Source organism: Amphiprion ocellaris, chromosome 13 (assembly GCF_022539595.1).
Source record: "Amphiprion ocellaris isolate individual 3 ecotype Okinawa chromosome 13, ASM2253959v1, whole genome shotgun sequence".
Lineage (NCBI taxonomy): Eukaryota > Metazoa > Chordata > Actinopteri > Pomacentridae > Amphiprion > Amphiprion ocellaris.
In genome coordinates this window covers 18,983,712-19,000,843 of record NC_072778.1, presented here as the reverse complement: position 1 = coordinate 19,000,843, position 17,132 = coordinate 18,983,712, and the positions used below count along the sequence as shown (strand labels likewise).

Below are 17,132 nucleotides of genomic sequence, written 5' to 3'. Positions count from 1 at the left end.
ATAACAATCACATCCATCCATCCATACAATACCTGTCAGAAGTTTGGACAGATCTTCTCATTCAATACTTTTTTTAATGTGTATTATTTTCTTCATTGTAGATTAATACTGAACATTATCAGTTTTTTGTTTACAACATAATTTCATATGTATTCTTTCATAGTTTTGATGTCTTCAGTGTTAATCTACAATGTATAAAATAATTAAATAATAACCACTGAATGAGAAGGCATGTCCATACTTTTTACTGGTAGTGTACATACATACATACATACATACATACATGGTTTTATCGATTTTGGTCGATTTGTCCTCTTTTTATTTTATTTTATTTATTTTTTTTGTCGCTTGCCATCCTATAGACAACAATACACACCATTTTAAGTTTGCTTTGGATACCCACTACAACCATTTGGTGTTCACATTTTGGACTCTAAGTGACGCTGTTCAACAAGAAGAAAATATGTGCCATTATCTCTCCTTTGCAGTTCAGGGGCGTTCTTTGTAAAATCAGGCTGAAGCAAGCTTAGTGAGATCGCAGGAAACGTCTACAACTCGGACAGGATCGTGTTTAACGGCCCTTTCTCTCTTTTTTGGGATTCATGAACCACACACATCTGCGGCAGTGGATGATATTGAATTTAGACCGGAGGATTTCGTTTACGTTGTTCTCGGAAAATATCTCTTTCTAGTATGGCGCACCAGCAATCACCCTGCAAATGGCGTTTGTGTTTCGGTTCTCTGCGGGTAATGGTTCTTTTGTTGCTTTTCTGGTTGAATGTTGTCGCTGCTCAGATTCGCTACTCTATTCCAGAAGAGATGAAAAAAGGCTCTTTAATCGGTAACATAGCGCAAGACCTTGGATTGGATCTGAAACGGCTCCGCTCTGGTCGAGCCCGTATCGTGACCGGAGAGAGCATCCAATACACGGAGCTGAAGACAGACAAAGGGGTTTTAGTCGTGAATGAGAGAATCGACCGGGAGCAGCTTTGCGGAGACGTGACACCGTGCAGTTTCAGCTTTGAAATGATTTTAGAAAATCCAATGGAGCTACACCCCATCACAATCGAAGTGTTGGATGTGAACGACCATCCTCCGGTATTCAAGAAAACAGATATTATGTTAGACATCAGTGAGTCCGCTAACCTCGGTGCTCGATTTGTGTTAGACAGTGCAGAGGACCCCGATGTCGGCGTCAATGGACTGCAAAATTATGTTTTATCCCCAAACGACAATTTCGTTTTGAAGCAGCACGTAAATCCAGACGGCAGTAAATATGCAGAGATGGTGCTTCAGAAGCAGCTGGACCGAGAGGAGGTACCTCATCTGTCTTTAAAGCTCATAGCAGTAGATGGTGCGAATCCGCGAAGATCTGGCACAGTAAATATAGAGATAAAAGTTTTAGATGCAAATGACAATGCTCCTGTTTTTAACCAGTCTGTTTATAAGGCTACGGTCATTGAAAATGCAGCAAAGGGGACCAGTATTGTTACTGTTAATGCTACAGACGCAGATGGTGGCTCAAATGGTTACATTACATATTCTATTTCAAATGTAAAGAGCAATATAGCTGATTTGTTGTCCATAGATCAATTCTCTGGTGCACTATCTGCTTCAGGCTTGATAGATTTTGAAAAGGACAAAAAATATGAGCTCAGAATTGATGCAAGAGATCAGGGAGGCTTGACAGATTCAAGTAAAGTAATAATTGAAGTAATTGATGTCAATGATAACGCTCCTACTATCAGCGTCATGTCATTCACTAGTCCTGTGTCAGAGGATTCTCCTCCTGGCACAACTATTGGCATCATAAATGTGAAAGATCTCGACTCAGGTGACAATGGACAAGTGAACTGTCGAATCGAGCAAAATGCCCCCTTCAAGATCAAATCCAATTTAAGAAATTACTATACTTTGGTAACCGATACTGTGTTAGACCGTGAAAGTGTCTCAGAATATAACATTACTGTTGTTGCAACAGATGCAGGAGTTCCTCCTCTCTCAGCAAAAAAGACCTTTACTTTGAAGGTCTCTGATGTGAATGATAATGCTCCAGCATTTTTACAAAGTGTGTATAAGGCGTTTGTAGCAGAGAATAACTCCCCAGGCATTTCTCTTCTCACTATTACAGCCAAAGATTCCGATGAAAACCAGAACGCTCGTATCTCTTATATTCTGGATGTTAATGACAAAGGCGGATCTTCAATTTCTGAATATGTTTCTGTAAATGCAGAGAGCGGAGTCGTACATGCGGTGCGCTCATTTGATTATGAACAAATTAAAGAGCTTCAGTTAGTTGTGAAAGCGCAGGATGGAGGCTCTCCTCCTCTCAGCAGCAATGTGACAGTGAAAATCATGATCCAGGACCAGAATGACAACCCTCCTCAGGTTCTGTATCCAGTCCAGACTGGTGGCTCTGTGGTGGCTGAAATGGTGCCTCGTTCAGCAGATGTGGGCTATCTGGTGACCAAAGTGGTGGCTGTTGATGTGGACTCTGGACAGAATGCGTGGCTGTCGTATAAACTGCAGAAAGCCACAGACAGGGCTCTGTTTGAAGTGGGCTCCCAGAATGGAGAGATCCGAACCATCCGCCAAGTGAGTGATAAAGATGCAGTGAAACAGAGACTGAGTGTTATAGTGGAGGACAACGGTCAGCCCTCTCGTTCAGCTACAGTCATTGTGAACGTGGCGGTGGCGGACAGCTTCCCTGAAGTTCTGTCGGAGTTCAGTGACTTTCCACACGACAAGGAGTACAATGACAACGTGACTTTTTACTTGGTGTTGGCTCTGGCTGTTGTCTCCTTCCTGTTCGTCACGTGTTTGGTGGTTATTATCTCAGTGAAAATCTACAGATGGAGACAGTCTCGCATCCTGTATCATTCCAACCTGCCTGTGATTCCATATTATCCTCCACGTTACTCAGACACTTTGGGGACAACAGGGACTCTCCAACACGTGTACAATTACGAGGTGTGCAGGACGACAGACTCCAGAAAGAGTGACTGTAAGTTTGGCAGAGCTGGTAGTCAGAACGTGTTGATCATGGATCCCAGTTGTTCAGGGACGATGCAGCGGATGCAGAGTAAGAAGAGCATCCTGGATGAACCGGATTCTCCTCTTGAGGTTAGTTCAGTTTAATCACAAAACTCAAACATACAGTCTGGTGCTCTGCGCCCACAATGTACACTGTTTCCTTGCTGCTCTTTACTGTATACAGTATATTTAAACTCAAGCAACTGTCAATCTAAAACTATTCACAGAACTCTGGGATTAAATCCTTAAACTGATAAATGTGCAAAAAAAGAGAGCAGTGTTAGTGGTTCACTTAATTCAGTGCATCCAACTCTGTATTCTGTATTCACTGACTCTTAACTTGTTTTTGTTTAAAATGGTGAACAGAGTTAAGTTACTACATTTAATATGATCTTAATAATCATTCGACACACTTTTGTTCTTTGTTCTGCTCTGCTTTAATAGTTTTTTAATTTTTGCATTCGTGAGGCTTCTTGTTTGAATCCCTTATATTTTGCTCTTTATTGCTCATTTATTGCTTAGAGAGGGGACACATTCAATATCATGATGAGCACAACATTTGATGGGATGACATTGCAGTTATTGTCATGTTTCCCCTGCTGCTAGTTTAGCCCTCCTGTGACGTATGCTATTTCAACATAACCAAAACAACAATCCGCTGTCCTCTATATTCAAATGCAAAGAAAATGTTTGGGCTTTAAACTCCAGTGCAAAGAGTTCAGGGTTTGAACTCTAAGCGACGCTGTTGGTCAGCAAAACAATTTTCGTGGTAACAGCCAGTCCTCACCTCCCTCACTTACGTATTATAGCATGACTCTAGAAATATTGTCCTTCGTGTGAGATCAGGGCGTGAAGAGGGAATTCTCTACACTTTTCTCTCTGGAATATACAAGGACCCCGCTGTTATTTTAAACTCTACATTTTAAGGTGGACTTTACGGTCGTGTTTATCTTTTTTTCAAGTGAGGACGCATCATTTGTCAAGATCTTCTTTGTGTGATATGGCAACCCGAATCCAACTCTGCCCTAGAAACGTAAGATGGCGATTGCTTTGTATGTTGCGATGGAAAATGGTAATTCTCGTATTGCTTTCTTTTATGGGAGATCGAGCGGCTGGTCAGATTCGTTATTCTATCCCAGAGGAGTTGAAAAAGGGCTCCGTTGTTGGAAATGTAGCTCAAGACCTCGGTCTGGATCTGAAAAGACTCCGCTCAGGCCGTGCACGTATCGTGAGCGGAGAAAACATCCAGTACACCGAGCTGAAGACAGACAAAGGGATTCTGGTCGTGAATGAGAGAATCGACCGAGAGCAGCTCTGCGGAGACGTGACACCATGCAGCCTCAGCTTCGAAATAATTTTAGAAAATCCAATCGAACTTCACCGCGTCACTGTTGAAATTTTAGACATAAATGATAATGCTCCTTTCTTTCCGAATAAAGACATCCACTTTGAAACGAGCGAATCTGCTACAACTGGGTCAAAATTTCCTGTCGAAAGCGCAGTTGATCCTGACGTTGGGCTGAACGCGTTGCAAAATTACATTCTATCTCCCAATAATTATTTCATTTTGAAACAACATGCGAATCCAGATGGCAGTAAATACGCTGAACTGGTGCTGCAGAAGCCATTAGACAGAGAGGAACACCCCAGTCTCTCTCTCAAAGTAATAGCTGTAGACGGTGGAAACCCACAGAGATCTGGTACTGTAAATATACATGTATCCGTTTTAGACGTAAACGATAATGCTCCCGTATTCAATCAGTCAATTTACAGGGCTGTCGTCGTGGAAAACGCCCCAAAGGGGACTTATATTACAACAGTCAAGGCTACTGATGCAGATATTGGCAGTAATGGGGAGGTAATTTTCAGCTTTGCAAAAATAAGAGGCAGTACTGTTGACATATTTAGTATCGATGAAAACACGGGTGTCATATCAGTTGCTGGACTTATAGACTATGAAAAAGAGAAAAAATATGAGCTCAGATTAGAGGCAAGGGATCGAGGAGGTTTAACTGGGACCAGTAAAATTTTAATTGATATAAGCGACATCAATGACAACGTTCCAGTTATAAATCTCATGTCATATTCCAATATAATATCAGAAGATGCTCCTCTCGGTACTACTATAGCTGTTGTAAACGTCAGAGACGCGGATTCAGAGAAAAATGGACAGATAAACTGTGCTATAGACAAAACGCTTCCGTTCAGAATTCAGTCTTCATTAACCAACTACTATAATTTGGTGGCAGATCAGCATTTTGATAGAGAGACTACTTCTGAATACGATATTACAATAATAGCCACAGACTCAGGTACTCCTCCTCTTTCTAGCTCCGTCACGTTACAGCTTAAAGTCTCTGACGTAAACGATAATGGTCCGTTGTTTGATAAAGCATCGTATTCTGCTTACGTTACAGAGAATAATTCACCTGGAATGTCAATCACTTCTGTCAATGCGCAGGACTCAGACTGGAATCAAAACGCAAGAGTCTCCTATTTCCTGGGGGACACACACATAAGTGGTAGTCCGGTGTCTAACTATGTGTCCGTTAATTCCGAAACTGGAGTTTTACATGCGGTTCGTTCCTTTGATTATGAACAAATTAAAGAGTTTTCACTCACTGTGAAAGCGCAGGATGGAGGCTCTCCTCCACTCAGCAGCAATGTGACAGTGAAAATCACGATCCAGGACCAGAACGACAACCCTCCTCAGGTTCTGTATCCAGTCCAGACTGGTGGCTCTGTGGTGGCTGAAATGGTGCCTCGTTCAGCAGATGTGGGCTATCTGGTGACCAAAGTGGTGGCTGTTGATGTGGACTCTGGACAGAATGCGTGGCTGTCGTATAAACTGCAGAAAGCCACAGACAGGGCTCTGTTTGAAGTGGGCTCCCAGAATGGAGAGATCCGAACCATCCGCCAAGTGAGTGACAAAGATGCAGTGAAACAGAGACTGAGTGTTATAGTGGAGGACAACGGTCAGCCCTCTCGTTCAGCTACAGTCATCGTGAACGTGGCGGTGGCGGACAGCTTCCCTGAAATTCTGTCAGAGTTCAGTGACTTTCCACACGACAAGGAGTACAATGACAACCTGACTTTTTACTTAGTGTTGGCTCTGGCTGTGGTCTCCTTCCTGTTCATCACGTGTTTGGTGGTTATTATCTCAGTGAAAATCTACAGATGGAGACAGTCTCGCATCCTGTATCATTCCAACCTGCCTGTGATTCCATATTATCCTCCACGTTACTCAGACACTTTGGGGACAACAGGGACTCTCCAACACGTGTACAATTACGAGGTGTGCAGGACGACAGACTCCAGAAAGAGTGACATCAAATATATGCAACCGATGAGTCAGAGTTTAGTGAGTGTAGATGGAGATGGGACTGATGCACCACAATTGGAAAAGCAACTGTCAGGCAACTGTTCTCGAATGTCTACTTTGGTGAGTGATATCTTTAATCTGTATTCCTGCATTTTGTCATGTGTTTTTCTGTTTGTCAGATAAGAGAAAGTGGAACGGCTCATTGTCGCTGTCCTTGGTGCTGAAACACTGAATGGAGTGTTTTTCAAGTATTTTAACGTCTTGTTTTGAATGGAAACTATACATTTGTCGGTAAAATAAATAAATAGCTTAACTTTAACAAAGCAAAGCCCACAGTCCAAGTGTTGCTTCTGGAAAACCTCCTCGTTAAAATTAAGATAATGGTAAATCTCGCAATAGTAAGAGTTTGTAATCTAATGTAAGAGTTTATCTTAACTTTCATTTAAGCTTTGTAACTCTGATAAAATTGATATTCTAGAGGTCTACATAAGAACACAGCGATTGTGTTACAGTCAGTAAAGGACGACCACAGTCACTTTCAAGAGAAAACAACACAGACAGACCAGAAAATATATGTATCACAAGTCATGGTTCTTTCCCCCTTTCTCGATTATCTGTCACTATTTTATTATCCACTGCTTTTTGTTCATATTTAAATGACTGTTTTATGCAGTTATTCTTAAAGATCTTTGTCCTTGTTCACCTGAGAGTATCTGCTGTGAACCTAACATAGCTGAGTTTGCATATATTTGGAACAATGTGAATTCGCATTCGCCTTACTCTTTAGATCGCTGCCCACTGAATGAGCATAGACTTCATTTGTTGTTTCTTTGTGTAGATCTTTATCCCTGATATTTTATTTTGAAAAAAGAAAGTCTCCTTGACTTTTTAGTCAAATATTTCAAAACTTCCCAGCTGTGTAAACCACATACATTACTGTGGATGGGCTCTGAGCGCCGCTGTTGATTCATTACTGACTAACAGTCCAAACAGGCAGTGCACCGATCCACCCCTTTAACTCTGTTCAGTGTTTGGCTGCTTGGTGAGACGACGGTCTGATCCGTGAACATTTTACCGTGTGAAATCTGTCGTGTATTTTCTTAGCTGGTATTACTATTACCTTCTCAATTTGTGGATTTGTTTTCATCATTCTGGCACTGAAGGCATCACTGCGTCTTCATCTTTGGGTTTACGATGTTTTTCATGTGGATGATCGCTGGCAGGTCCCGATGGCAGGCACTGGTTGTCATTCTTTGTCTGTTGAAGCTGAGCTCGGTGAGCGGTCAGGCTCGGTATTCCATACCGGAGGAGCAGGCAGAGGGCTCTTTTGTCGGAAACATTGCTCGAGATTTAGGCTTGGACGTGGCGAGGCTGATATCAGGTAAAGCTCGTATTATTACAAAAGGAAGCCGACAGTATGTGGATTTAAACCGAGACAAAGGGACTCTTGTTATTAAAGAGCAAATCGACCGAGAAGAACTGTGTGGGAAGACGACGCCCTGCAGCTTCAGCTTCGAGGTCATTTTAGAGAATCCAATCCAGCTTTATCGGGTGACAGTGGAGGTAATAGACATTAATGATAACAGTCCGTCGTTCCCAAAGAACGAAATCAATTTGAAAATTGCTGAGAATGCTGCATCAGGGACTCGCTTTTCTTTGGTGAGTGCTGACGATCCTGATGTTGGAACTAATGACATTCAAAAATACACACTTAAGCCTTTAGATAATTTCAAATTGGAGGTACAGAGCCAGCCTGATGGAGGCAGATTTATCGAAATGGTTTTACAAACCCCGTTAGACCGAGAGAAGGAGGAGACGCACACACTGGTGTTGATTGCTTCAGATGGTGGTGAGCCACACAGATCAGGGACAGTGCGTATTCATATTACTGTGCTAGATGCGAACGATAATGCGCCAGTGTGCAGCCAGCCTGTTTATAAAGCAGATGTGAAGGAGAATTCTCCTGAAGGAACATTGGTCACCACTGTTAGTGCGAATGATGCAGATAAAGGTGTCAATGGCGAGGTTACATTTTCTATCCCTCATATCGGCAAAGATGCAAAGCAGCTGTTTGCATTGAATGTAAAAACTGGAGAGATTAAGGTTACAGGTAAACTAGACTTTGAAAAATCTAAGACTTATCAACTAAACGTTCAGGCCAGTGACCACGGAGGATTTACTGATACGTGCAAAGTTATCGTTCAAGTAATTGATGAGAATGACAACATCCCTTCAATACAGCTCATGTCTTTTTCCAACTCGATATCTGAGGATTCTCCTCCAGGTACAACTATAGCTGTAGTTAACGTGGATGACGAAGACTCTGATGGTAACGGTATTGTCAAGTGCTCTATTAACTCTGACGTACCTTTCAAAATTGACTCTTCTTTAACAGGTTATTACACCATAGTAACTGACAACTTCTTAGACAGAGAGAGTGTCCCTGAGTATAATATCACTATAACTGTATCTGATCAAGGCTCTCCACCTCTGACCAGCAGTAAAAACATCAATGTCAAGGTGTCTGACGTGAATGACAACCCACCCAAATTCAGTCAATCAGAATATAGTAAGACAGTACCAGAGAACAACTCTCCTGGATTTTCTGTGTTTGCTCTCAGTGCCAGAGATGCCGACTGGGGCCAAAACGCTCGAGTTTCTTACTTTCTGGAGGAAAAAGAGATTAATGGATTAGCTGTGTCATCGTTAGTGTCAGTAAATTCCGAGAATGGAGTCGTTCATGCCGTGAGATCGCTTGATTATGAACAGATCAAGTGGTTCGAATTTAACGTAACAGCTCGTGATGCTGGATCTCCTCCTCTGAGTTCGGTGGCCACAGTTCGAATAATAGTCCAGGACCAGAACGACAACCCTCCTCAGGTCCTGTATCCAGTCCAGACTGGTGGCTCTGTGGTGGCTGAAATGGTGCCTCGTTCAGCAGATGTGGGCTATCTGGTGACCAAAGTGGTGGCTGTTGATGTGGACTCTGGACAGAATGCGTGGCTGTCGTATAAACTGCAGAAAGCCACAGACAGGGCTCTGTTTGAAGTGGGCTCCCAGAATGGAGAGATCCGAACCATCCGCCAAGTGAGTGATAAAGATGCAGTGAAACAGAGACTGAGTGTTATAGTGGAGGACAACGGTCAGCCCTCTCGTTCAGCTACAGTCATTGTGAACGTGGCGGTGGCGGACAGTTTCCCTGAAGTTCTGTCGGAGTTCAGTGACTTTCCACACGACAAGGAGTACAATGACAACCTGACTTTTTACTTGGTGTTGGCTCTGGCTGTGGTCTCCTTCCTGTTCATCACGTGTTTGGTGGTTATTATCTCAGTGAAAATCTACAGATGGAGACAGTCTCGCATCCTGTATCATTCCAACCTGCCTGTGATTCCATATTATCCTCCACGTTACTCAGACACTTTGGGGACAACAGGGACTCTCCAACATGTGTACAATTACGAGGTGTGCAGGACGACAGACTCGAGAAAGAGTGACATGAAATATATGCAACCGATGAGTCAAAGTCTAGTGAGTGTGGATGGAGATGGGACTGATGCTCAACAATTGGAAAAGCAACTGTCAGGCAACTGTTCTCAAATGTCTGCTCTGGTGAGTGATAAACTTATTCCTTGTTTCTCTCTTTTATAGTGTGTTTTCTTTTACTATACTGAGTGTAATGCACAGTTGGGGCAGTCATGGCTCAGTGTCACTGTCCCTGGTGCTGAAACGGTTGATGGCTTCATGTTGAAGGAGTTTCTTTACAACTTGTGAATGCAAATAATACGTTTAATTAATTGCTCTAGTTCAACAAATGACATGAAATCAACATTGTACATAAAATCACACAAACCACTTCCACTCCTAATCAGACATCCCTAAGCTGTTTCATTTAACATCAAAGCCAATATCAAGAACATTCACCATAATGCAAGATTTTGAAATGTTCATATAACCTTTGTATGGCTGAATACATTGCTCTACTCAGGGTCTCGTTAAGAAAACAGTAATTGTGCTACAGTAAGAGAAGGAACTGTAAAAATTATTTTATTGAAAAAAAAATCTGATTTGACGACTGAAAACAAAAACAGCCAGAAAACACATTTGCCACTTTTCCTGGTTTTCCCCCGCATGTCAGATTATCATTAAGTCACTGAAATTTGTCTATGTCTCGTTAACATTCACTGTTAATTATTTTGCAGTTTGCTCTTGATATATTTACCAGTGTTTGACCAGGAAGCATCAACTGTGACCATACGGGGACAGAGTTTGCAATAAATTTGAAAACAACATGACTTCACTGTCATCTTACTCCTACCCTACTCTTGTCGAACACGTTCCAGTCACTGTAAGACCACAGTGCTCTTATATGTTGACATTTATTCCCCGGTGTTTTACTGAAATAACGAAGAGTGTAATTGAGTTTTAAATGCAACATTTTAACGTTTCCCAGCTCTGTGTTCAGCAGAGACATTACGATACATTACCGTGGGTGGGCTCTGAGCGCCGCTGTTGATTCATCACTGACTAACAGTCCAAACAGGCAGTGCAGCGATCCACCCCTTTAACTCTATTCAGTGTTTGGCTGCTTGGTGAGACGACGGTCTGATCCGTCAACATTCACCGTGTGGAATCGATCGTGTATTTTCTTTGCTGGTATTACTATTACCTTCTCAATTTGTGGATTTACTTTCATTCGGCTTGCACTGAAGACATCACTGCATCTGCATCTGTGGATTTACGATGTTTTTCATGTGGATGATCGCTGGCAGGTCCCGATGGCAGGCACTGGTTGTCATTCTTTGTCTGTTGAAGCTGAGCTCGGTGAGCGGTCAGGCTCGGTATTCCATACCGGAGGAGCAGGCAGAGGGCTCTTTTGTCGGAAACATTGCTCGAGATTTAGGCTTGGACGTGGCGAGGCTGATATCAGGTAAAGCTCGTATTATTACAAAAGGAAGCCGACAGTATGTGGATTTAAACCGAGACAAAGGGACTCTTGTTATTAAAGAGCGAATCGACCGAGAAGAACTGTGTGGGAAGACGACGCCCTGCAGCTTCAGCTTCGAGGTCATTTTAGAAAATCCAATCCAGCTTTATCGGGTGACAGTGGAGGTAATAGACATTAATGATAACAGTCCGTCGTTCCCAAAGGATGAAATCAATCTGAAATTTGTTGAAAGTCTGGCATCAGGAACTCGTTTCTCTTTAGTGAGTGCAGACGATCCTGATGTTGGTACTAATGACATTCAAAAATACACACTTAAGCCTTTAGATAATTTCAAATTGGAGGTACAGAGCCAGCCTGATGGAGGCAGATTTATCGAAATGGTTTTACAAACCCCGTTAGATCGAGAGAAGGAGGAGACGCACACACTGGTGTTGATTGCTTCAGATGGTGGTGAGCCACACAGATCAGGGACAGTGCGTATTCATATTACTGTGCTAGATGCGAACGATAATGCGCCAGTGTGCAGCCAGCCTGTTTATAAAGCAGATGTGAAGGAGAATTCTCCTGAAGGAACATTGGTCACCACTGTTAGTGCGAAAGATGCAGATAAAGGAATCAATGGGGAGGTTACATTTTCTCTTCCTCATATCGCCAAGGAGGCGAAGCAGCTTTTTGCAGTAAATGTTAAAACTGGAGAGATTAAAGTTACAGGTAAACTAGACTTTGAAAAATATAAGACTTACCAACTAAACGTTCAGGCAAGTGACCACGGAGGATATACTGATATGTGCAAAGTTATAATTCAAGTAATTGATGAGAATGACAACATCCCTTCAATACAACTCATGTCTTTTTCCAACTCGATATCTGAGGATTCTCCTCCAGGTACAACTATAGCTGTAGTTAACGTGGATGACGAAGACTCTGATGGTAACGGTATTGTCAAGTGCTCCATTAACTCTGACGTACCTTTCAAAATTGAGTCTTCATTAACAGGTTATTACACCATAGTAACTGACAACTTCTTAGACAGAGAGAGTGTCCCTGAGTATAATATCACGATAACTGTATCTGATCAAGGCTCTCCACCTCTGACCAGCAGTAAAAACATCAATGTCAAGGTGTCTGACGTGAATGACAACCCACCCAAATTCAGTCAATCAGAATATAGTAAGACAGTACCAGAGAACAACTCTCCTGGAATTTCTGTGTTTGCTCTCAGTGCCAGAGATGCCGACTGGGGCCAAAACGCTCGAGTTTCTTACTTTCTGGAGGAAAAAGAGATTAATGGATTAGCTGTGTCATCGTTAGTGTCAGTAAATTCCGAGAATGGAGTCATTCATGCAGTGAGATCGCTTGATTATGAACAGATCAAGTGGTTTGAATTTAACGTAACAGCTCGTGATGCTGGATCTCCTCCTCTGAGTTCGGTGGCCACAGTTCGAATAATAGTCCAGGACCAGAACGACAACCCTCCTCAGGTCCTGTATCCAGTCCAGACTGGAGGATCTGTGGTGGCTGAAATGGTGCCTCGTTCAGCAGATGTGGGCTATCTGGTGACCAAAGTGGTGGCTGTTGATGTGGACTCTGGACAGAATGCGTGGCTGTCGTATAAACTGCAGAAAGCCACAGACAGGGCTCTGTTTGAAGTGGGCTCCCAGAATGGAGAGATCCGAACCATCCGCCAAGTGAGTGATAAAGATGCAGTGAAACAGAGACTGAGTGTTATAGTGGAGGACAACGGGCAGCCCTCCCGTTCAGCTACAGTCATTGTGAACGTGGCGGTGGCGGACAGCTTCCCTGAAGTTCTGTCGGAGTTCAGTGACTTTCCACACGACAAGGAGTACAGTGACAACCTGACTTTTTACTTGGTGTTGGCTCTGGCTGTGGTCTCCTTCCTGTTCATCACGTGTTTGGTGGTTATTATCTCAGTGAAAATCTACAGATGGAGACAGTCTCGCATCCTGTATCATTCCAACCTGCCTGTGATTCCATATTATCCTCCACGTTACTCAGACACTTTGGGGACAACAGGGACTCTCCAGCACGTGTACAATTACGAGGTGTGCAGGACGACAGACTCGAGAAAGAGTGACATGAAATATATGCAACCAATGAGTCAGAGTCTAGTGAGTGTGGATGGAGATGGGACTGATGCTCCACAATTGGAAAAACAAGTGTCAGGCAACTGTTCTCAAATGTCTACTCTGGTGAGTGATAAACTTATTCTTTGTTTCTCCCTTTTATCACGTGTTTTCTTTCACTATACTGAGTGTAATGCACAGTTGGGGCAGTCATGGCTCAGTGTCACTGTCCCTGGTGCTGAAACGGTTGATGGCTTCATGTTGAAAGAGTTTCTTTACAACTTGTGAATGCAAATAATACGTTTAATTAATTGCTTTAGTTCGACAAATGAAATGAAATTAACATTTTACGTAAAATCACACGAACCACTTCCACACCTAATCAGACATCCCTAAGCTGTTACAGTTAACATCAAAGCCAATATCAAGAACATTCACCATATTGCAAGATTTTGAAATGTTCATAAAACCTTTGTATCTCTGAATACACTGCTCTACTCAGGGTCTCTTTAAAAAAAAAAAAACAGTAATTGTGCTACAGTAAGAGAAGGAACTGTACGCATTCTTTTATTGAAAAAAAGAAATCTGATTTGACAACTGAAAACAAAAACAGCCAGAAAACACATTTGCCACTTTTCCTGGTTTTCCCCCGGATGTCAGATTAATATTAAGTTATTGAGATATTTCTATGTCTCGTTAACATTCACTGTTAATTATTTTGCAGTTTGCTCTTGATATATTTACCAGTGTTTGACCAGGAAGCATCAACTGTGACCATACGGGGACAGAGTTTGCAATAAATTTGAAAACAACATGACTTCACTGTCATCTTACTCCTACCCTACTCTTGTCGAACACGTTCCAGTCACTGTAAGACCACAGTGCTCTTATATGTTGACATTTATTCCCCGGTGTTTTACTGAAATAACGAAGAGTGTAATTGAGTTTTAAATGCAACATTTTAACGTTTCCCAGCTCTGTGTTCAGCAGAGACATTACGATACATTACCGTGGGTGGGCTCTGAGCGCCGCTGTTGATTCATCACTGACTAACAGTCCAAACAGGCAGTGCAGCGATCCACCCCTTTAACTCTATTCAGTGTTTGGCTGCTTGGTGAGACGACGGTCTGATCCGTCAACATTCACCGTGTGGAATCGATCGTGTATTTTCTTTGCTGGTATTACTATTACCTTCTCAATTTGTGGATTTACTTTCATTCGGCTTGCACTGAAGACATCACTGCATCTGCATCTGTGGATTTACGATGTTTTTCATGTGGATGATCGCTGGCAGGTCCCGATGGCAGGCACTGGTTGTCATTCTTTGTCTGTTGAAGCTGAGCTCGGTGAGCGGTCAGGCTCGGTATTCCATACCGGAGGAGCAGGCAGAGGGCTCTTTTGTCGGAAACATTGCTCGAGATTTAGGCTTGGACGTGGCGAGGCTGATATCAGGTAAAGCTCGTATTATTACAAAAGGAAGCCGACAGTATGTGGATTTAAACCGAGACAAAGGGACTCTTGTTATTAAAGAGCAAATCGACCGAGAAGAACTGTGTGGGAAGACGACGCCCTGCAGCTTCAGCTTCGAGGTCATTTTAGAGAATCCAATCCAGCTTTATCGGGTGACAGTGGAGGTAATAGACATTAATGATAACAGTCCGTCGTTCCCAAAAGATGAAATCAATTTGAAAATAGTTGAGAATGCTGCATCGGGGACTCGCTTCTCTCTAGAGGGTGCAGACGATCCTGATGTTGGAATTAATGACATTCAAAAATACACACTTAAGCCTTTAGATAATTTCAAATTGGAAGTACAGAGCCAGCCTGATGGAGGCAGATTTATCGAAATGGTTTTACAAACCCCGTTAGACCGAGAGAAGGAGGAGACGCACACACTGGTGTTGATTGCTTCAGATGGTGGTGAGCCACACAGATCAGGGACAGTGCGTATTCATATTACTGTGCTAGATGCGAACGATAATGCGCCAGTGTGCAGCCAGCCTGTTTATAAAGCAGATGTGAAGGAGAATTCTCCTGAAGGAACGGTGGTGACCACTGTTAGTGCAAATGATGCAGATAAGGGGCACTATGGTGAGGTAATGTATTCCATAGCTCACGTCGCCAAAGAGGCGAAGCAGCTTTTTGCATTAAATGTAAAAACTGGAGAGATTAAAGTTACAGGTAAACTAGACTTTGAAAAATCTAAGACTTACCAACTTAACGTTCAGGCAAGTGACCACGGAGGATATACCGATACGTGCAAAGTTATCATACAAGTAATTGATGAGAATGACAACGTCCCTATAATACAGCTCATGTCTTTTTCCAACTCGATATCTGAGGATTCTCCTCCAGGTACAACTATAGCTGTAGTTAACGTGGATGACGAAGACTCTGATGGTAACGGTATTGTCAAGTGCTCCATTAACTCTGACGTACCTTTCAAAATTGAGTCTTCATTAACAGGTTATTACACCATAGTAACTGACAACTTCTTAGACAGAGAGAGTGTCCCTGAGTATAATATCACGATAACTGTATCTGATCAAGGCTCTCCACCTCTGACCAGCAGTAAAAACATCAATGTCAAGGTGTCTGACGTGAATGACAACCCACCCAAATTCAGTCAATCAGAATATAGTAAGACCGTACCAGAGAACAACTCTCCTGGAATTTCTGTGTTTGCTCTCAGTGCCAGAGATGCCGACTGGGGCCAAAACGCTCGAGTTTCTTACTTTCTGGAGGAAAAAGAGATTAATGGATTAGCTGTGTCATCGTTAGTGTCAGTAAATTCCGAGAATGGAGTCGTTCATGCCGTGAGATCGCTTGATTATGAACAGATCAAGTGGTTCGAATTTAACGTAACAGCTCGTGATGCTGGATCTCCTCCTCTGAGTTCAGTGGCTACAATTCGAATAATAGTCCAGGATCAGAACGACAACCCTCCTCAGGTCCTGTATCCAGTCCAGACTGGTGGCTCTGTGGTGGCTGAAATGGTGCCTCGTTCAGCAGATGTGGGCTATCTGGTGACCAAAGTGGTGGCTGTTGATGTGGACTCTGGACAGAATGCGTGGCTTTCGTATAAACTGCAGAAAGCCACAGACAGGGCTCTGTTTGAAGTGGGCTCCCAGAATGGAGAGATCCGAACCATCCGCCAAGTGAGTGATAAAGATGCAGTGAAACAGAGACTGAGTGTTATAGTGGAGGACAACGGTCAGCCCTCTCGTTCAGCTACAGTCATTGTGAACGTGGCGGTGGCAGACAGCTTCCCTGAAGTTCTGTCGGAGTTCAGTGACTTTCCACACGACAAGGAGTACAATGACAACCTGACTTTTTACTTGGTGTTGGCTCTGGCTGTGGTCTCCTTCCTGTTCATCACGTGTTTGGTGGTTATTATCTCCGTGAAAATCTACAGATGGAGACAGTCTCGCATCCTGTATCATTCCAACCTGCCTGTGATTCCATATTATCCTCCACGTTACTCAGACACTTTGGGGACAACAGGGACTCTCCAACACGTGTACAATTACGAGGTGTGCAGGACGACAGACTCGAGAAAGAGTGACTGTAAGTTCGGCAGAGCTGGTAGTCAGAACGTGTTGATCATGGATCCCAGTTGTTCAGGGACGATGCAGCGGATGCAGAGTGAGAAGAGCATCCTGGATGAACCAGACTCTCCTCTCGAGGTGAGGTGGAATATATAAACTCTTTGTTTATACAACTGCTAATGTTCTGTACTAGGTTGGTT

General features: G+C 42.9%; 2 protein-coding genes across 35 annotated transcripts in view; both read left to right on the top strand.

Annotated features, from left to right (window-relative positions):
• Positions 1–17,132, top strand: part of LOC111576782 (protocadherin gamma-C5-like) — a 353,923-nt gene that overhangs the window by 165,052 nt on the left and 171,739 nt on the right. The window contains exon 1 of one of the 34 annotated variants that reach the window (XM_055016489.1): positions 542–3,123. The exons of 29 other annotated variants lie outside the window; for them this stretch is intronic. In XM_055016489.1, the coding sequence (XP_054872464.1) occupies positions 694–3,123 (2,430 nt within the window). In that variant the 5' untranslated portion in view covers positions 542–693. Of the gene's footprint in view, positions 1–541; positions 3,124–3,895; positions 6,476–7,491; positions 9,965–10,940; positions 13,511–17,132 lie in introns of those variants that run through there. 4 more of the 34 variants (XM_035953950.2, XM_055016490.1, XM_055016491.1 and 1 more) reach the window with 4 other exon arrangements.
• On the top strand, positions 14,124–17,088 carry LOC111566339 (protocadherin gamma-A10-like). The gene has a single exon (XM_035946659.2). The coding sequence runs from the start codon at positions 14,650–14,652 to the stop codon at positions 17,086–17,088; it is 2,439 nt and encodes an 812-aa protein (XP_035802552.2). The 5' UTR covers positions 14,124–14,649.

What these genes read in the sequence shown, in the direction of transcription:
- LOC111566339 (XM_035946659.2), top strand. Translation starts at nt 14,650, where the DNA reads ATGTTTTTCATGTGGATGATCGCTGGCAGGTCCCGATGGCAGGCACTG.